The sequence below is a fragment of the Achroia grisella genome, unplaced genomic scaffold, assembly GCF_030625045.1.
Source record: "Achroia grisella isolate CSIRO2021 unplaced genomic scaffold, CSIRO_AGI_Agris_v1 utg157, whole genome shotgun sequence".
Taxonomy (NCBI): domain Eukaryota; kingdom Metazoa; phylum Arthropoda; class Insecta; order Lepidoptera; family Pyralidae; genus Achroia; species Achroia grisella.
The window spans coordinates 41734-65070 of record NW_026712653.1 but is presented as its reverse complement, the minus strand read 5'-3'; the positions used below and the strand labels follow the sequence as shown (position 1 = coordinate 65070).

The following is a 23337-nucleotide window of genomic DNA, read 5'->3' as shown; positions in this document are numbered from 1 at the left end:
TTCCTTGAACGAACCATGGCGGTTTAAATTCTTGCTGTATTTCTCTGAACCATTTACCTACCTTCAATTTTTATGGATTCTTCCCACTGTTGTTTCCATTTAGTTTCGAGATGAGAAGAACTGACAAGAAACTCAGCTCGATAGATAATGTCACGTTTATTATAATAATCAATCCTTACTGCTTACTTACTAAGTACGTTCATCCTTACATCCGGAGTCTGTACACGTAGGTAGGTAGCTATAGTGGCCATTGGTATGTTATGTAAACAACCATTATTGAAGTTGTTACGCAAGCCTAGTATAGAAGGACTGCTGCATTTGCACTGTCCCCAATAAACATTGCACGCGGCACCAAATGCTTGATCAGCAATGAGCATCACGCCATATCGCGTCATGCCTATAGTTACATTTCATTTTTATAGAATTATATAAATCAATCATATTCTGTTCTAACATCGAACTATAAGCATTGTAATTATTATTTTATATTAATAAATTTAAGTTAAGAAAAAGGTTGGATTTTTTTACAACCTCCGGCTGTAGAATCCATAATTGGCGCAGTCGGTAGGATACTCATAAAAATATATATATATATATTTGAGTATTCGAATTCTACGGGATTTCTACAGTGGAGTTATTCAAAAATTCGAAAGTGTATCAAGATCCGCCTGTACCTGCTCTACGTTCGAGTAATATGCAGTAAGTACTTAGAATCTTTCTCAGTCCTTACTTCCCATACTTTAATATATTTTAATATTATTTTATGTGTGTAATTTTAAGTATCCAAGATTTTTCATCCTAGAGAATCACGGAATATTAGGATAGGTAGTAGTAAGTCAAGTAATAGTAGAATTAATATTTTAGACCAACATAGAAATTTACATATAGAAATGAATAGCAGCGATATCGATACCATATATAAGTCCCTTAGGTTAGTGCCGGAATTCGACGGCAATCCACATATTTTAACAAGATTTATTAATATTTGTGACCAGTTAGTTTTAACACACTGTAATACTGAACCGGGCAATGAACTAGCTAATTTAGCGTTAATTAACGGAATCTTAAATAAGATTTCGGGACAAGCTGCTAGACTTATTAATTCTAACGGGTTACCAGAAAATTGGCAGGGTATTAGGAGTGCATTAATCAATAATTTCGCCGATCATCGTGATGAAACAGCTTTATACAGTGACTTATCTGTACAGACGCAAGGTTCTAGCACCCCCAGGAATTCTACGAGCGTTGTCAAAATTTATACAGCACCTTAATGACATACATATCACTTCACGAATCAATTCAAACAACTATAGAGGCTAAACGCGCGCTTTATAAAAAGCTTACTCTTCAAGCGTACTTACGTGGTTTAAAAGACCCCTTGGGTTACAGGATACGCTGTATGCGCCCTGAAACCATAGAAAGAGCCCTTGAATTTGTTCAAGAGGAGCTCAATACCTTATATATGCAACAGCGCTATGAAAATACCGTACAAAAAAGGGATTGGCAACAAGCTCATAATTCGCATAACTTACCCCTAAATAACTTTATACCGAAATCCATTCCTTTCAATATGCCTGGACCGTCTAGACAACAGGGTTTCAATACACGGCAATCTACAACTCAACCGCAACCAAACCAAGGGTGGAAACATTATGTACCACCACACGGATTACCACCACGAGGTCCCACTCGTACTCAACAAATTATGCGCGCACCCCCACCAAACTATAACCCTGAAAGTAACGTCTTCCGACTTCCTAACAGGCAGCCGCCTCAACAGTTTAATTTTAACAACTCGCCGCGCCCAATGAGTGGTGTTAGCACGTATGTCCCTAAAGTATTACCTCCTCATGGACATGACTGGCGAAAATTCGGGAATCCGCCGCCTAGTAACTATTTTAAAACACGCGAAGCAAACTTCAACGAATTTTATCCCGCATATACCGATAATTATAGTGACATTTATTATTATCCGGAATACGAATATGAAAACTGTTATAATTACGACCAATATAATGATTATTACTTTAACACCGAACAAGATTTCAATACCGATATGCCGGTAGTGGAAGAGGTTGAACAAGCATCAAATGTGCAGGACAATTCAAATTTTCAGGAAGCTATAACATCAGAAAAACCAAAATAGAGTTAAATTTCCATATACAAAGACAATTAGGGTATATTCAGATTAGTAATCCACCTCTTAAATTTTTAATTGATACGGGAGCAAATCAATCTTTCATCAGTCCAGAAGCTGTACAAAAGTATTTCAGTCACATTCCTCTTAATTACGAACCATTTGAAGTAACAAATGTACATGCTACCAGTAAAAATGATTACTCTATTAATTTGCCTTGTTTCCCAGAATTTAACGAAAATGATAATATAAAATTTTTCATATACAAATTTCACCATTATTTCGATGGATTATTAGGCTTTGATTTGCTTGACATATGGGATTCAAATATTGATTTAAAAAATAAATTACTAATCACTCGTAATACCTATACAGATGTATGATTCACGTAACGTAAATCTCTATGAAGAGATTATACCAGCAAACTCTTCAAAATTAGTTAGATTACCAGTAAATACCAAGGATGGCGATGTACTAATTGAAAATCAAATTATTTGTAACTGTTTAATTTCCGATTGCGTAACAAAAGTAGTTAATAATAGAGCTTGGGTCGAGTTAAGTAACACTACGCGTAATGATATTGTCTTTTCAATGGATCGACCAATTGAAGCTGAAATATTTAACCATGAATGTGAAAATACTGAAACTTTATCTGATCGTGCTAAAGACGTATTATCTCGCCTCCGTACAGATCACTTAAATGAGGAAGAAAGAATTAATTTACAACAATTATGTGCAAACTATGCTGATGTGTTTTATCTTGAGGGCGAACCACTTACATTCACCAACAAGATCAAACATAAGATAAAAACTACAGATGAAGTTCCAGTACACACAAAAAGTTATAGATATCCATATGTTCATCGACAAGAGGTTAGAGACCAGATTCATAAGATGCTTGAACAAAATATCATAAGACCATCTGACTCTGCATGGTGTTCACCGATTTGGATAGTACCCAAAAAGGCGGATGCATCAGGGAAAGTCAAGTGGCGTCTTGTCGTTGACTTTAGAAAGGTTAATGAGAAAACGATTGATGACAAATACCCCATACCTAATATAACAGATGTTTTAGACAAACTTGGAAGGTGTCAGTACTTCACTACTTTGGATTTAGCTAGTGGATTCTATCAGGTAGAAATGAGTTCAGAGGATATTCACAAAACTGCTTTTAATGTAGAGAACGGTCATTACTAATTTTTAAGAATGCCAATGGGTCTTAAAAATTCACCATCAACTTTTCAACGAGTTATGGATAACTTGTTGAAAGACCTTCAAAATGACATATGTCTCGTATATTTAGATGACATAATAGTATACAGTACCTCACTACAGGAACATATCCTAAATTTAGAAAAAGTATTCACTAAATTAAGAGAATCAAATTTTAAGATACAAATGGATAAGTCTGAATTTTTAAAATTAGAGACTGAGTTTTTGGGACATGTTATATGTAGTGAAGGAGTGAAGCCTAACCCTAATAAAATCCACTCTATTGAGAATTACCCCTTACCTAAAACTACAACTGAAATCAAACGTTTTCTTGGCCTTCTAGGATATTATAGAAAATTCATACCAGATTTCGCACGCCTCACTAAACCGTTAACTCAATGTCTAAAAAAGGGTTCAAAAATAACATTAGATCAGACTTATATTAACTGTTTTAATCATTGTAAGAAACTATTAACTAATGATCCTATTTTACAATATCCAAATTTTGATAAAGAGTTTTTGTTAACAACCGACGCATCTAACGTCGCTATCGGTGCAGTATTATCTCAAGGACAAATAGGTTCTGACAAACCTATTGCATATGCGTCCAGAACACTCAATTCTAGCGAGCTTAATTATAGCACTATTGAGAAAGAACTTTTAGCTATAGTTTGGGCAACAAAGTATTTTAGACCATACTTGTTTGGCAGGAAATTCAAAATTATAACGGATCATAAACCACTCCAGTGGGTTATGAGTCTCAAAGAGCCCAATTCGCGTCTTACCAGATGGCGATTAAAATTGAGTGAGTACGATTTTACAGTAGTTTACAAACAAGGTAAACAGAATACAAACGCCGATGCGCTTTCACGAATTGAAGTGCATAATGACGAACTTATGTCTATTATAGTTAATCCCTCTGAAAATGCACCAACCGTAGACGAATCAAGAACATTAACCGTCGCGGATGCTACAAGTAATTCTAATACTATTACTGTGCATACTGACAACGAAAATCCAATTTTAGAAATACCCATAACAGACGAACCATTAAATAAATTCACGAAACAGTTAATTCTAAACATCGTAGGCGATATTAAAGGCAGACCGATTTTAACAAAACCTTTCGATACTCATACACGTATATCAATACAAATATCTAAATCTAATCTCGAAGAAGACATCATTAATGCTATAAAAGAATATGTTCATCCAAAAATTAAGACAGGTTTACTTATAAATCCATTTCTAGATATGTACACTATAGTACCTATTATACAAAAAACATTTAAAAATTCATCTATGAATATTTTATTAACAAAAAAAGAAGTCGAAAATGTAAGAGAATATCTGAGGCAACAGGAGATCATTAATAAGTACCATGATGGAAAGACGAATCACCGTGGCATTAACGAATGTCATTTAGCTCTATCTCATAAGTATTATTGGCCGAAAATGCGTGAACAGATTACTAAATTTATTAACGAATGCACAGTTTGTGGTCAAGCAAAATATGACCGCAATCCCATCAAACAACAGTTCAGAATTGTTCCACCAGGCACAAGACCATTAGAATTAGTTCATTTAGATTTATTAACTATACAGAGTGAGAAATTTCTAACTATAGTAGATGCTTTTTCTAAGTATGCGCAAGCTTACCACTTAAGGGATGGCACAGCCATCAGTGTCGTGCAAGGGTTGTTAAACTTTTGTACACATCATGGCGTACCTCTAACCATAGTTACTGATAATGGACCGGAATTCACCAACCAACTTATATCAGAATTCGTCAGGGTTCATAAAATTCAACACCACAAAATAGCTCCTCATACACCGAATGAGAATGGTATCGTAGAAAGATTCCATTCAACTATTCTAGAGCACCTTCGGATATTAAAAATAAATAATAAATCTGAATCGGTAATAAATCTTATGCCATATGCCCTTCTGGCTTACAATAGTAGTATACATAGTTTTACAAAGTGTAAACCGATTGAAATTATAACTGGCCATTTTGATCCTCGAGATCCATTTGATATAGATCTCTCAACTCATTTATTACAGCAATATATGAATAACCATAAAGATAAAATGAAATTAGTATATAACTCAGTTCATGAACTCTGTAATTCCTCCCGTCAAAATATTACTGAAAATCATAATAAGGATCGTGAAACTGAACTTCAGTATTCACCAGAACAACAGATTTTTGTAAAAAATCCTTTTGCTTCCCGACAAAAGTTAGTGCCCCGTTACACACAAGACGTTGTAATGGCAGACCTCCCTATACACATTTATACTAAGAAAAAACGTGGTCCTGTAGCTAAATCTAGATTAAAAAGAGTCCCTAAAAGCGCCCAATTGTTTCAGGACGCTCCTGGTCAATAGTAAAAAGTATAACGAGGTAATAAAATCTCTCCAAGATAATGAAAATAAAATAGTATCTGAATTTAATGCACATGTTAGTTTATCTAAAGATTGGACTGCTCAGTATTCTAAAATCATAAGTAATATAGTAACAAATCAGAATAAGATATACATTTTAGTAGGTAAGATAAAAGAAAACGAAGCTACACGAGACTATGATTTAGTAAAATATGCCCATTTATCTCAAATTATAGATATAGTAAGCGATAACTATAATTAACTATAATAGCTTTTATAAAAACTTCTACTATGCACCATTCTGTTTTAGATTCGTATACAATCCGCACTATGATTAATAACTTAACTACTATATATGGTACAGATAAAGTAGTAATAGATTTAGTACTATAGAAATATATGATATAATTAAGTTAGGTTCATATTATATAGATAATAAAATAATATATAAAGTTCCCATCATCTATCCTTTTACGTATGATATGTATAAATTATGTATAATATCCAATAATCACCACGAGATCTTATCACCACCCCATCCGTTCCTTGTTCTTCATGAGAAAGATTTTAAATACATAGAGACAGAATGTCCGAAGACGAGCAGATGGTACTTATGCGGCGCACCCAGCAATATGCAGAATCAATCACCCCAAGACTGTATCCAGAGGCTCATCACCACGCAGCAGCGGGACAGCACATGCAACCCCATCACTGTTTCACTAACAAAATTAGCTTACGAGAAACTCAACGATAGGCACTACAGTGTGAGTTTTCCAACTCCAACGAAAAGACATTTATCCTGCGGACAAAACCTTTGCAAAACCCTGAAACCCGCATTCAAACTGAATTCGATCAAACTGGATCACCTGCATGAAACAAATATGAAGATGTCAATAGCACCTCCATTGACACTGCAGACAGAAAATAACAGCGGTATATATCATACGACTATACCGATATATGCAATACTAGTAAGTGCTTGCGTACTTGCTTGTGGCATTACATATTATAAATTCCGCATAAAATACCTCAACACCAGGCAAGCTCATCCAGTCAACCATATGGAAATGGAAGGAATCTACACTGTTCCTGAAACAAGGAGAGTTAACCCAGAGCAACCCCCAGCTCAATTTACGACAAACGTCTTCAATAGTCGCTGTTCTACGAGGGGAGGTGTTACGCAAGCCTAGTATAGAAGGACTGCTGCATTTGCACTGTCCCCAATAAACATTGCACGCGGCACCAAATGCTTGATCAGCAATGAGCATCACGCCATATCGCGTCATGCCTATAGTTACATTTCATTTTTATAGAATTATATAAATCAATCATATTCTGTTCTAACATCGAACTATAAGCATTGTAATTATTATTTTATATTAATAAATTTAAGTTAAGAAAAAGGTTGGATTTTTTTTACAACCTCCGGCTGTAGAATCCATAATTAAGTAACTTATTTGTTTAAGCAATTATTACAGAAACTATATACTTCCATGTTGCATTGGCAACCTTGAATGATTGACATAGACAAAGCTATCATAGACTAAGTATGTAAACCCATTACAATTAAATTAAATGTCATATAAAACACTTGCATTGTAAAAAAGCTTACTATAAAATTGAAGAGTTCGTTAACGATAATAATGTTTTTATAGAAAAACTTTATCTGATTGAACAGAGATTGAGAGAGTGCGTAGCGGTTGCTATGTTGATTGTCGCATGCCTAATCCTTGTTAATGTAAATCTATTTAAAACAGCAACATACAAGTTTCTTGCGCACACATCTGCATTCCGAATGAGCGGTAGAACAAAAAAATGTGACATTTCAAAAGTGCTTATATTAAGTATATTTGAATAAAGATTATTTCTATTTCTTATTAACTGTAAGACTGAAGTGTAACTATAGGATGATGTAATCTAAAAATACAACGCAATTTCCTATTATTAGGTTTATATATAAATTGAACTATAACTCGTTTTAAGATAAGGTCATAAAAATTGTCACTCCATATAAAGTAAACTAACGCAAATGGGCATGTGACGCGCACCTGTATGTATGTATGTGTATGACGCGAACTCGATAGACCCAGCTCGGGAGGCAGACTCGTGTCACGGATATTAATAATAATAATAATAATAAGAATCATTTCAGTATTATAGTTCAGAGTAAAAAAGACAACTTAAAACTAATATCGCGCTATGAGCTGAAAGGGCCTCCACATAGCTGGTGTCGCAGCCAAGGGCGGATCCAGCTTTAGCGGCAGGAGGGGGTCACATAGTAGTGGTGTACTGTACTTAAAAATATTTATTCTTTATTGTACTCTTGAAAAACTTAACACTTAATGACTTGTATCCTATGCACGTACATACTGCCATCTTCTCTTGAAGACATCCAGAGAAGCACTATTTAAATATAATTAATTAAATATCGAAAGTACATAAAATCTGTATGGTATCAAAATAAATAAATAAAATCATTATGTTCAATTAGTGGTCCACCTAAGTCCTGGAACCAGCTCAGGGAGGGGTCATGACCCCCATGACCACCCCCTGGATGCACCGCTGATTTTCAATGGAGTCACTCGAAAAAAAAGAAATATCATTCTTGATGAATTTAAATATATAAAATGAAGAGTGAGTTAAATGTCTGAATTATATGTAGATATGTGTAATAAATAGAAGAAAAATATATAAAGATAAGATTTCGTAAAAGTGTTGTTTGAAAGACTTAATTGTGTAATATAATATATGTAGCTTGCATATAATATTAGGTTGTTCGGAAAGTAATTTCGTTTTTTCCTAACTTAGGATTGAATTGTATTTTTTGCACTCAACTTCACACTTAAGCCGTATAATTTTTATATGCTTTGAGAGCTCATATAGCAAGGCTTGTGTGTGAAAAATTACAATTAATTCTGCGCAGTAGTTTTTGGTTGGTGTCCTTTTAAATATGGAGAGGAATAAGCAGCATTCTCGACATATCTTACTGTTTCTATACAGAAAGGGCAAAAATGCTGTTCAAGCCAGAAAGAAATTGACCGATGTGTGTGAAGGTGTGTTAACAGTACGCCAGTGCCGGAACTTGTTCGCTAAATTTCGATCCGGCAATTTTGATGTCGAAGATGCACCACCCTCGGGAAGGCCGGTTGAAGCTGATAAAGGCACTGGCTGATGCGACCGGCGAATAACACAACACGTGAGATCGGATTGAGATTAAATTTATCTTATTAAATTTAACAATTTATGACCACTTGAAAGGCCTGGCGATGTTAGAAATGTTCGCTTTGCTATTCGCCGGTTCGCATAAACCAATGCCTTTATCAGCTTCAACCGGCCTTCCCGAGGGTGGAGCATCTTAAGTGCACTTGGAGTAATAAGTAAATCACTACCACTTCAATTATAGCTATCTACTGTCAGCAGGTTTTTTTATGGATAATAATGGTTTAATGCACTCGCCTGCGATAACTTAAAAGAAATCTCACTGTCTGTCTGTCTGTATTTCAGCCCCTAAGCATGTGCAGTGTTTCGCTTGAAGGGTGAATTAACGAGGTGAAATTATAGGATAAAACGTATGACATCAGTAGTATATTTTTATGGATGATAATGTATGGGTGCGTCATAGATTATCATCCATAAAAAAAATTCACCTCCTTAATTCACCCTTCAAGCGAAACACAGTTTGCGTAGCAGACAATACACCGAACAAAAACAAGCGACCAGAAATTCCCCATTCCTTTCGATACACGCGCACTTGCATGGGTTGATAGATCTCATGGTTGCCAACCTTATGATAGGTTTTTTTAACATATATATTCTAAATATCGTTTCAGTGGGGACTGGAGGCCCTCTGTATCCTCGGGGCCCGCGGCTGCAGCCCAAAAAACCCTTAGGTAGATCCGCCCCTGTTCCTCAGGTTCGATGTAAGCTAGTGGCGCCACAGTGTTGTGAACTTTGGTGTTTAGACAATAAAATTACAAAATTGAATAAACTGAGGTAGGCGCCTGTCACAAATACTGTATACACATCGGCACAATATTAAACACACCGGCCGGGCGGCCGCGGCGTTCACCTCTGTTCAAACAGTCGTATTTCACACGATAATATCCGTCGTATAAAACGAGAGGACATTATCACTACGCCATCAGATTGATAGAGTCTGTTGCGTTGACATGCTGTCTAATTATAGCTGAAGACAATAACTCGGTAACCGCGTGTTTGTAATCCGCGCCGGCGTCGGGGTGCCACTATCTACGCTACCTGTATGTACTTATGGGACCACGTGACCGCAATGATAAACAAAACCGGATAGTATTCGGCTAGATCTCATAGTACTTACGAGTGTGTGGAGTGGAGACATGGCTACGGAACAAGACACGGACAGCGGCTCGCACTCCAGCAACCGTGAGTAGCTGCTGTGGTCACTAATAGGGTTGCCAACCATATACCAGTTATAATAACGTATCCTACTTTATTTTTGGTGATTATACTTTATACTTAACAAATAAAGTATGCAAAAATACTTTATTTTCAACCTTTACTGTGATGCGTAAAACAAAATACTCATTATGGGTACTTAACGATTTATAATTACTGAACGAAATGTTAGATGTCAATTGTGAGTTGTGACATTTGTCGCAGCTCTAGTGTTAAAAGCACTCAAAAATACGTTTTTAAAGCAATAAAAATATAAAATTTGAAAAATATTTTTTTTTTCCTAATACATTATTTTTTTTCCTGTCCTAGGGTTGCCAATACCAAATTTAATAAATTAGAATTTGAAGTTGGAAAAACCACGACAATTTAGGTTAAAACCAGGATTCAGTAATATACTTATTATAATTATATTATTATATAATGTCAATAGGCTAAATTAATAAAATTTAAGTAATGGTAATAATCAGTCTTTAATACTTAAGTATTTTAAAAAAACTCTACAACTCGAGCAGGCATTGTGAAAATGGCGCGCGAATTTTGTAAATACATAATCTTATCAGAGCGTTTTAAAAACCCGGGACGCTGCTTAAAAGCTATCCAGGACACCCCAGGACACTACAAAAACTAGGACATGTCCTGGGAAAAGGATGGTTGGCAACTCTATCCTATCCAAATCAGATTATACTTTTTTTTTTAAAGTTGTCAACCCTAGTCACAGACTTCCAGGGCCGTAAATCACTTAATAAAAAAAAAAGAAAAAAGACCTACCGACATGGCGTTGTAGAAATACAACCAATCACCAATTATACTTTTATAAATGTTATTGTTGCTCCCAAATATTAATTTGTTTGTATGAAAGTGTTGTCTGAAATGCTACGTGACTGATAAGTAATATAAAATTGTTTGAAACATTACATGCATCTTCTTTATACCTGTGTATATATGTGAATACTATACCTAACTATCAGATGGCAATTGTAAGTAGCTATGACGTGGTCTAGTGTTTTGAGTAGTCATGCTCACTAAAATGTCCAGACATGTGGCGGCGTGGTGGGCCGGGTCATTGGGCTCCCTAAAATATGGTCGAGCGCAGTGATGACTGGCTCATCCGTCATACTCGTGAACATACCGCTTGTAGGGACAAGTCTGCTCTAATCACTATGACTGATTTCCTCTTATTAACTGTTTAACCAGTTGGTTGTATACTTAACATTTTTTCTATTTGAATTAATGCTATTTGGTGGTTTGTATTCACACACTTAAAGTTAAAAATGTAAAGTAATAATAAAATTATTTAAAACCGCAACACACAAATGTCAAGATGATGATGATGATGATGATGATGATGGCACACACCAAAATAACATTTTATACAATTTTTGTCTGTCCGTCTGTTTGTTCCGGCTAATCTCTGAAATGGCCGGACCGATTTTGACGGGACTTTTTTTGGTAGGTAGCTGATGTAATAAGGAGTAACTTAGGCTAGTTTTATTTTAGAAAAATAAAGTTAAATTCCATGCAGACGAAGACGCGGAGACAGCTAGTCTATACATATAAATGAAATTGGAGTGTCTGTTTGTAATATTGAAATAACCGTTTTTTACTACATGCATATGAATATAAATGTGTATGTACGGTACATACACCAAAATAACATTTTGTACAATTTTTGTCTGTCTGCCTGTTTGTTTCGGCTAATCTCTGAAATGGCTGGACCGGTTTAGACGGGGCTTTTACGGGCAGGTAACGGATGTAATAAGGAGTAACTTAGGCTACTTATATTTTAGAAAATTCTCTAATTGCCTTTTTTGTAAACTCCACGCGGACGAAGTCGCGGGAACAGCTAGTATAATATAAAACAGGCTTTAACTTGACTCGGATGGACTACCCAAGCATAAAATTTCCTGAATATACACTTTTTTACTTAGACGGATTGGTATTTAGGCACTTTTTTAAAGGATGCTTTGTCTAAAGGTATTGCTTCCCTTTAGCCTCCCTTTATAAGGTGATGGAGATTTTCAGTGGATACATATACAGCAGCAAATATAATTTATTCTCGTCCCGATCAGTTGCACGTTACATATAAACTGTTAGTTAGCAACATGATTACTTATTTTAAATGTGAAGGGTGGTGGTGGCAAATGATAGGTACAACGTTTGAGTGTATACTGACCGTTTATTCTTATCATTATCATTTTTTTTATTGGGTTGTTTGGGCTATTGTCAGATGTGTAGCACCTGTAGCACTGCGACCTACATAGATCTATTGTGCTCGCCCTTTTTCAAAACCCGTCAGGGACAAGAATTGAAGGACATTCTTAGGAGCGATGGTTTTTATCGTTATCATTACATAGTATAAAATAAAGTCGCTGTCGCTGTCTGTCCGTCCCTATGTATGCTTAAATCTTTAAAACTACGCAACGGATTTTGAAGAGGTTTTTTTTAATAGATAGAGCGATTCAAGAGGAAGGTTTATATGTATAATACATGTACACCCGGGCGACGCCGGGGCGAGTAGCTGGTAATCAATACTTATATACTAGCTTACTTACTAAGTACATTCATCCTTACACCTTTACCTTTAGCTTACCTTTACCTTAGGCTTCTTTCAAATTCAAAAATCATTTATTCATGTAGGACATTTTAGCCGCTTATGAACGTCAAATTTTTTATATTATAATTTAGAAGAACTGGCAAGAAACTCAATTGAATTACTTTTTTTTAAAAGCCAGTTTATTTACAATGTCTGATAACCTTAACAACTGTTTAGCCTGTGACTAGAAAAGCAATGTGCATTGTCCAGGGTTAATATTATTTAAATCCTACTCAGCGAGGGGGCGAGTCATCATCATCAGCCCACTACAGTCCACTGCTGGACATAGGCCTCTCCCAAGGAAAGAAAATTATTTATACATATAACTTCAATGCACAAAATACCAAGGTAAAAGTACATATGGCGGTCTTAACGCCTTAGGGAAGGGTGGGGCAAGACGGGGTAGTTAAGGTTTGACACTGCATAAAATTCACATTTAAATAGGGACAATCATATTTTCTTTAGTTTTACAAACTTTGGTATTCGGATTATTGTATAAATAACAATAGACTAAAATTAGCTTATTATTTTTCTCACAATCAATTGTCAAAGCGAAAAAGTCACTTTGCCCCATCTTACCCCATACCTGGGGTAAGACGGGGTACCCTATAGGGCACGACAGTGTACATAAAATAACTATAGCTGCTACGGTAAATACAGTTAGAAACTAAAAACAAATAATTTTAAAAAATAACAAAACAGTCTCAAGTTTAATACGGCTATAAGTAATGGACTATACTACTAAGGGGATGAACTGCAAGGATAGCTCTGTTGTGATCCAGCCTACCTCACTGCAAACATCCTACGCTCCTTGGGGAGCATTTATCATCAGTTCTGGTTTTATCGTTTTACGAGGAAATATCATCAGTGGCATGTAGTGCCCAACTGCACTGAAACAAACTACTACAATGATAGTAGCTCCCCGTTTAGCTAGAGATAAAGATCCAACTTGCTTACTCCCTATTCGGGCGATAATTTTACATTTAATTTTAGGAACGATGAATACCCCAGTCTCGTCAGTGTTATATATTCTGTAAGGAGAAATTTCTTGAGGTCGAGAGTTTCGCCTAACAAATCTATCTACAGCTATTTTATTAAGTCCTGCAGCTCTTGCCGCTGAAGTGTTCTCTGGTTTTCTAATTGAAATTTCGGGGTGCCATTTGCCTCCTTTGACCAACTCACCCTACTGGTTTTCCGCACGTAGGTCCATACCATTCTACAAAAATACAAAATTAGACTCGGACGGGGCAAGATGGGGTATCCCACATACCATCATGCCCCTTCGGGCATTAATTTTATAAAAAAATAATAAAAAATAGGAATAATAAATTTAAGCGGTCGAAATATTCGCACATTACTTTATATTTTTTATTCTTCTAAAAAAAATAGCAATAACAGCAACCACTCAACAACTTAATATATTTGTCATGTAGTTAACAACAATTGAAAATAATAAGTAAACTCGTCTTAAACTCTTAAACTTATTTTTATGCTCAAACATCTAAACGCTGCGACTCACTGCGGTGGTACTCAGGCAACCGCCCCTCGGTAAAGTAATAGCTTATTACTGGTATTATTGTTTTGACTGAGGTTCATTTGGTTTTCTCTGTAAGGGAAAACCCCGTCTTACCTCGTAGCCCCGTCTTGCCCCACCCTCCCCTACGGCATTTTCTACCAGTCAACCGCAGGTAGAGAAACTGTAGGTGGTGCAAATGTAATCAATAAGAAAAATAACACATATGTCATAAATAATATATATTTATTCAAAGTAAATACATGTAAACATACATATACAAATACATACAATGATAATAATAATCTCAGGACAATTCCCACAGTGCCATCTAGACCCAAGTTAAGCTAGCTAAAGCTTGTGTTATATGTACTAAACAACTGGTACAAATACATAGATATTTTTTTTCATAAATATACATATATCATACTCAATCATACTCATGAATACAAATATTTGTGCCGTGCGAGGAATCGAACCCGCGACCATCGGACGTAAAGCGGTGTGCTAGACCGCCAGACCACCGAGGCCGTCGAACAATATATATAAAGCTATAGATAAATATGAATAAAATACAAATTCAAATATAATACCACATAACATACAAATATACAAATTAAAAATATATTTTTTAAGACCAATCTTTGAGATTTTTTCTCTGCTACAAAAGTTAATCAATCATGTAACGAGAACTGTAAATATGATGTCAAAGATGTGAAAAATGAAATACCTAAATATCAGCCCCGAAGGATTTGTAATTGCTGAGAAAAATTCAGGTTTCTGAGGTCAATATTTGCTATGCGTCGTCTTAAGAATCTGACAATTTTTATATAACCACTAGTATGCAAACACAAAGTTTTATTACACTCTTTATTTTAATTGTTTTATTACAATTGTTTTATTTTCACTTAACCTTCATACATATTTTTTAACAATCTACAGTGTTGCCATATACTTTTATAATATACCACAACAATGAAATAGCAACAGCAGATAGAGACCATAGAGCTACGAATTTGCCTATTATTTAATATTATTACCTTAAGTATGTAATATTATATTATCTATGCCTTAAGTAAACTCAGACAATCGTTGGTGTTTGAACAATTTATTTGTTCATATTATTACAGTTATGTATATGTACACACTACATATTTCATAAGTCTGTGATAAGTACTGTATAAAATACGACACGCTTGTCTTGTACTTGCTACGGTTATTGTTGGATTTTTACGAATGAAAGATATAAAATACGCGTGTAATAAAGATCTGGAAATTCACGTGTAATATATGTAAATATTGCGAATTGCGACACTGAAGTGGCAATGGGCAGGGCACATAGCTCGTAGGACAGACCGTTGGAGCAGTAAACTCCTCGAGTGGCGACCGCGGACCGGAAGACGCAGCGTGGGAAGGCCTCCAGCAAGATGGACCGACGATCTGGTCAAGATCGCTGGAAGGCGATGGATGCGAGCAGCGCAGGACCGATCGTCGTGGAGATATTTGGGGGAGGCCTTTGTTCAGCAGTGGACGTCTTTCGGGCTGAGATGATGATGATGGTGATGATGTAAATAAATGGAATCCAAGCGACTTTATTTTATACTATGTATTGAAGGACTAACAATAATAGGTATACCAGTCAAATTTCAATAGTAAAGAATAGAATAGAAAATCATTTATTCAAATAAACTTACATTGAATCAGGCTCGAAGGACCAAAAAAAAACATATTTAGTGCTGTACTAATGACCTGAACTGTACTAGATCTTAGACCCTATAGGTAAATGAAACCCAAGGATAGTACTAGAACTGTGTATATTCCGTAATAAGAACATTCTCCTCTCTCTTTCTCTCCCTCATTACACAAGGTACTATGTCTTAAGACATAATACAAAAAGATCTTGTGCCACCGCGATGTAGAAATTCTACATATTTGACACAGAGACATCTAGTTCACATTTTGGAACTATTATATTGTGCACTTAACTATATTAGCTTAAACAGCACTTTTAAGTAGTCATCGCATTTTTTTTAATCTACCGCTGATTTGGTAAGTTGTCTCATTAATCAATCAATATCAATAAATCGTTAACCTATAGTAAATATAGGTACCTCAAAAACTACGAAATACTTATGGTACAAATAAAAATAAGCCTGTGTAAACGTATCTTAATCTATACATATAAATAAAATTGGAGTGTCTGTTTGTAATATTGAAATAACCGTTTTTTACTACATGCATATGAATATAAATACGGTACATACATACACCAAAATAATATTTTTTACAATTTTCGTCTGTTTGATCCGACTAATCGCTGAAATGGCTGGACCGATTTTGACGGGACTTTTATAGGCAGATAGCTGATATAATAAGGAGTAACTTAGGCTACTTCTATTTTAGAAAAAAAATCTTTTATTTTAGAAAAATAAAGTTAAATTCCATGCGGACGCGGACTCGGAAATAAGACAAAGTTTTTATATATATTCAGAAATTATTTGCAGGACTGTTTGTTTCTAGTAAATATATAAAATAAATGTTGATTAGTTACAACAAAATACCGGAGTCTATTATAAATCTGCCAGAAAAAAGATTTAAATATCAAATAAAACAGTTTCTTTGCAAAAAAGCTTACTATAAAATTGATGAATTCCTTAACGATAATAATGTTTTTATAGAAAAGCTTAAAATCCATAGCACTGACAATATTATCTGATTACACTAATAATGAGTGCGTAGCGATTTCTATGTTGATTATCGCATGCCTCTTACATGTTATACTGTAATTATTTATATAAAAAAAAACATCTATTCAAAAGAGCAATACATAAGTTTCTTGCTCATTCTTCTCGTGATGAATCTGCATTCCGAATGAGTGGTAGAGTAAAGTGCTAAAGTGCTTGCTGGTAAAGTGCTTGTAATGAGTTTATTTGAATAAAGATTATTTCTATTTTAATTTTTTTTTTAAAAAGAAGTATTCTTAAACAGTAATAAATATGTTGCAGTCCGGTTGTGTGGTTGTTGCGAGTGTATGGGCGGAGGCAGCGAGGCTAGCGGAGGTGGTGGGCTGCGGTGGCGCGCGCTGGCTGCCGAACTGGTCGGCACCTGCCTGCTGCTCTTCCTCACGTGCCTCTCCAACTGCGGGGAGCCCGCACCTTCGCCGCTCTACAAGGCCATTGCCGCCGGCTTCATAGTCGCCATGATTGTACAAGTACGTACTGTTTTTTTATGGATGATAATAGAATGGAGCGTCCGCCTGCGCTGACGGTTTAGGCTGGCGGACCACCAGTGGAGGATGATGAGATGAGCATAAGGTCAGGTCAGTTAGCCCATCGTGACAAATCCACCAGGAATTCATCACGATAGTTTCCGGGGGGAACCGCGTGGAGGTCAACCTGACATGGTACATTGCTAGTAATGGGGTCATGAGTCCACATTACTCACAATCCCCTTCCCCCGAGTACGTACTGTTAGTCGGCTGAGTCCAGAAGCCTTTTTAAAAAATAGGTTTTTTACTAACACTAAGTTATTATTATTGGAATAATTGGATGGTTTAATAAAACACGAGTTAATAGTTCGGAATCTTGTATTGGACTGATTCACTAGTTATTTATACATATAAATAAAATTGGAGTGTCTGTTTATACTATTGAAATAACCGTTTTTTACTACATGCATATGAATATAAATACGGTACATACACCAAAATAACATATTTTACCATTTTTGTCTGTCTGTCTGTCGGTCTGTTTGTTCCGGCTAATCTCTGAAATGACTGGACCGAATTCGACGGGACTTTTATTGGTAGGTAACTTATGGAATAAAGAGTAACTTTACTTACTAAGCTACGGCTACTTTTATTTTAGAAAAATAAAGTTAAATTCCACGCGGACGAAGTCCTGGGTACAGGTAGTTACATAAATAATAATGCACCTAGTAGGTACACATCCTGTGCTTATTAAGTATTATATTATAGTGATGTAACATCTCTGTAGTTTTAGAACTCAGAACTAAGCGGGAGACGTTTCATTGTATATATAAATACAAGCTGATATCGTTCAAAATTGTATTCAAACTGATGTTTGAATAAAATATATTTAAAAATTTTATATCAAAACTAGCTATTGCCCGCGGCTTCGCGCGCGTTAATTTATCCCCTTAGTGATGGAATTTAACAAAATCCTTTCTTAGGGAATGCCTACGTCATAGTAGCTTTATGCATGCAAAGTCTCAGCCCGATCGGTTTAAAATTGACAAAGTTTCATACAAACTTTCATCATCTATTTTATCCTATTGGGGGTAGAATTAATCAAAATCCTTTCATAGGGGATGCCTACGTCATAGCATCTACATGCATGCTAAATTTCAGCCCGGTCCGTCCAGTGGTTTGGGCTGTGCTTTGATAGATCACTATGTCAGTCACATTTGAGTTATATATATTTAAGATTTAAGATTTGTTTTAGACTATTTACTTAGCAAACATAATAATGTAATAGTAATTTTTCTATGCTAGATGTAACTAGAAATCAGTTTCTGAGTTACAAATACACAGATATAACCTATGTTTGAGCTCGGATAAAAAGTACATTTTGAACATTTTTTTAATTTTTAATGAACGTATGCAGAGATGTAAAATTTTTTAAATACCTAAGTATTTGAAATGCCAAATACAAAATACATATTTTGCATTTTGTATTTAAATACATTTTGTAAATTATTTTTTGCATATCTCAGATTATATGTATGACTGTACCCGCAACTTCGTCTGCGTGAAATTTAAATTTATTTTTCTAAAATAAAAGTAGCCTAAGTAACTCCTTATTACATCAGCTATCTGCCAAAAAAGTCCCGTCAAAATCGGTCCAGCCATTTCAGAGACAAGCCGGAACAAACAAGCAGACAGACAAAAATGGTAATAAATATTATTTTGGCGTATTTACATTCACATGCATGTAGTAATAAACGATTATTTCAATATTACAAACAGACACTCCAATTTCATTCTTCTCCCCGGTCGGACATCTCCGATGTTCAATCGAAGAACGTCTCCGTACCGTGCTATAGCTGGTCGAAGACTAAGTAACCTCGTGTGTACGGTGTGGGCAGATATTCGACCACATCTCCGGCGCGCAGCTGAACCCCACGGTGACTGTGGCGGGGCTGGTGGCGGGGCGGTGGGGCGCCGCCGCCGCCGCCGCAGAGGTCGCCGCCCAGCTGCTGGGCGCCGCGCTCGGGGGCGCGCTGCTGCGAGCCGCCGCCCCCGCCTCCCTCGCCACCCCCGCAGCCCCCCACGCCGCCGCCGCCGCCTGCCTCACGCTGCCCGCCAACGGGGTCTCGCCCCACCAGGTACCTACCAGCTCTTATACGCACTTACCAGCAGAGCATGGCATCTCCCCAATGCTATACTCGCTGTACACCAACGACATTCCCAAAATTTTCTTAAAACTTTGATAATTACAAGATTTCTTTTGTTTTTAATGCCCTCCACATAATGTATTTTTAAAATTCAAATTCAAAAATCATTTATTCGTGTAGGACATTTTAGCCGCCTATGAACGTAATTTATTTTATATAATATTTTTTTCTCTACCGTTCAGTTCAGTATATAAATCCAATTGAGACGAACTCGCAGGAAACCCAATAGACTTACTTATTTTTTTTATAAGCCATTTTATTTACAATGTATATTTATATAGGTCTATGTCTAACATTAAATGAAAATCCAGTGCATGAACAATATTGCCATGCACGCTCGTCATTCAAGTAATCGTTTAGTGAGTAATAGGCTTTGCTCTATTCTATATATTGTTATTAATTATACATAATGTAATAGGAAGACACTGAAGTAAATTTACTGTTTTTTAATTAGATATTTAATTTTTTTTTAACCAATTAAGTTATAGTCGCACAATGTCTGCCCTATCTGTCGAGTTAAATGAACGATTGAGTAGTTTCAATATTTATAAATGACTGAGTACCCTAAAAGTGTTCTAATATTCAACTAAATTATGAATTATGGAACTTATTAAGGGAGAGTTTATAAGTATTTTTTTTCTTTTGAACGACAATGGAATGCTGCACCCGCCTGCGCTAACGGTTTACGCTGGCGGGGCACCAGTGGAGGATGATTAGATGTGCATGTGGTCAGGTCAGTTAGCTCATCATGATAAATTTATCGCGATGGTTTCCAGAGAGAACCGCGTGGAGGTACCTGACATGGTACTTTGCTAGTTGCGCGGCCCACGTGACGTGGTTTTTTTTTGGACTACTCTAATGCTGTTGGCCGCAGCTGCCCTTTACAGCTTCATCGGACGATAGGAGACAAGTGCTGATGGCACTCCAAACCCGGGGTAGGACTTATGGAGCGGCTGTAGGTCAACTCCCGCCTGACGGATACGACTTTAATCTGAGGGCACCGATAGGGGTTCGAACATCAGCCCAGGCCATCGTAATGTCGATCCCCGTTTGAATTGTACGGGGGATCGATCGGAGGTGGTTTGTTCTAACGTGGTGTTGTGTGTTGTGGTGGAGGCCGTGGCGGTGGAGGCGGCGCTGGGCGCGTGCCTGGCGCTGGCCAACTGCGCCTCGTGGGACGCGCGCAACCGCTACCTCAAGGACTCGTGGCCGCTGCGCATCGGACTCACAGTCGCCGCGCTCTCACTGGCCGCCGTGAGTGTACACCCCGGAATTATTTATTTATTCTTTAATTTCAATATTACAACACCATTACAGTATATCCAAATCGGTTTTGCAACTTAATACAGTTTACATATATCTTCTGTATATGCATATATATAAAAATGAATTGCTGTTCGTTAGTCTCGCTAAAACTCGAGAACGGCTGAACCGATTTAGTTAGTAATAATAGTAGTTTTTCAATCATAATTAGTACTCACTACACCACCACTCACACGCGGGCTACTTCTGACACTCCAACCGTAAGGCAGCTGACGATTACAGCTTAACTGGATAAAAACAGAGAGGCCTACGACACTGCCTCTCTGCTGCGTAACATTACAGAGCAGTTGAAAGCCAATTCTTCCCTGACGAGTGAGATTAGTTTCTGAGCACGAAACACCTAGAGGTTGTTCCCATGAAGTCTCCCATCTCAAAACATTATAATTGTGATCTGGAACGATCTGGAACGACTGGGACAGAGAATTAGTGGGATGGCTGCACCGTACCTACCTGAGTCATTTATTTAACATACTTATGGTCAAAATTATTTGATTAGTCAATACAAACGGGCAGTTTTGTACAAATAGTACTCAAAATACAAAACCGGTTTTGTAACAAACCTATATTTTACAAACAACAACTTTTTAATAAATAAGAAAGATGGAGAGCACGCAGCTATTCGAATTCATAACACAGACATTTAACTCGATAACCACCAATATTTTTTAAGGAATGGAAGTTACCATAAAATATGGTACAATCTACTAACACTAAGACATGGTCTGTTTCCAGGGTCAGCTGACTGGCGCCAGCATGAACCCGGCGCGCAGTTTCTCGCCGGCGCTCTGGTCCAACACGTGGACCCATCACTGGGTAAGTACCCACGAGTCAGCACTCTGCGTGAAGTGTGTCTGTATGTGTGTGTGAGTGTGCGCGTGTGCAGGTGTACTGGGCGGGCGGGCGGCGGCGCTGTACCGCGGCGTGTGTGTGAGTGTGCGCGTGTGCAGGTGTACTGGGCGGGCGGGCGGCGGCGCTGTACCGCGGCGTGTGTGTGAGTGTGCGCGTGTGCAGGTGTACTGGGCGGGCGGGCGGCGGCGCTGTACCGCGGCGTGTGTGTGAGTGTGCGCGTGTGCAGGTGTACTGGGCGGGCGGGCGGCGGCGCTGTACCGCGGCGTGTGTGTGAGTGTGCGCGTGTGCAGGTGTACTGGGCGGGCGGGCGGCGGCGCTGTACCGCGGCGTGTGTGTGAGTGTGCGCGTGTGCAGGTGTACTGGGCGGGCGGGCGGCGGCGCTGTACCGCGGCGTGTGTGTGAGTGTGCGCGTGTGCAGGTGTACTGGGCGGGCGGGCGGCGGCGCTGTACCGCGGCGTGTGTGTGAGTGTGCGCGTGTGCAGGTGTACTGGGCGGGCGGGCGGCGGCGCTGTACCGCGGCGTGTGTGTGAGTGTGCGCGTGTGCAGGTGTACTGGGCGGGCGGGCCGGCGGGCGGCGCGGCGGCGGCGGCGCTGTACCGCGGCGTGTGGCGCGCGCCGACCGGGGCCCGCGGCCGGGGGGCTCCCTCCCCGCCCCCGTCCCCGCCCCCGTCCCCGTTGCCGATCCCCGCGCTGCGCTGCAAGCGGCTCGCCTGAAGTCGCATCGGGTCTCCGCCGACTGCACGCCGCGGCAAAAGTTGGAGGAGCGGGTAAATAATTGCGAGCTTGTAGATCGTACCAGTGGATATTCCTGTCCTGAAATTATTATATATTCGTCTGAATTTTTCCCACCATAGGTGAACGCTCTAAAGAACTGTTCGATAAAATATATACTCAAGAGTATTGAGTATTTTTTATATGTTTATAGATGGGTGATTACCTAAGCATAGAGAAAATACTCTGTACTGTTATGGTCTACAGACGAAGCTCGTGCTCAGTAGTGAACTGTGGATGGCCGACATGATCGCAATGATCAGAAGTAATAGTTTATGTTTTCTTAACCGCATTTTCAATTTGTACCGGTATACTATATTGAATACACACCGGTTACAATGCTAACTTACTCGTGCCCCTTACATTTAGTAGTTACATTTAGATCTTATCATTACATAGTATAAAACAAAATCGCTGTCGCTGTCTGTCCGTCCTTATGTATGCTTAAATCTTTAAAACTACGCAACAGATTTTTTTAATAGATAGAGTGATTTAAGAGGAAGGTTTATATGTATAATACATGTACACCCGGGTAAAACCAGGGCGAGTAGCTAGTTATATATAATTTGAGACGAAAATCAAAATTATCCCATAAGCTATGGGAAATTCTACACATTTTTTAGCATTACTCTTTGCTTCCCCCTCCGATCAATCCCCCGTCCAATTCAAACGCAGATCGAATTTACGACAGCCTGAGCCGAGGTC

General features: G+C 37.8%; 1 protein-coding gene across 1 annotated transcript; it reads left to right on the top strand.

Annotated features, from left to right (window-relative positions):
* Window positions 1–9853: 9853 nt before the first annotated feature.
* On the top strand, window positions 9854–22518 carry LOC131841009 (aquaporin AQPcic-like; the record flags this gene model as incomplete). Its single annotated transcript, XM_059189239.1, has 6 exons — window positions 9854–10135; window positions 17280–17485; window positions 19381–19620; window positions 20806–20943; window positions 21745–21825; window positions 22408–22518. Coding segments are annotated over exons 1-6 (822 nt in total), but the record flags the coding sequence as incomplete, so codon positions are not given.
* Window positions 22519–23337: the final 819 nt, after the last annotated feature.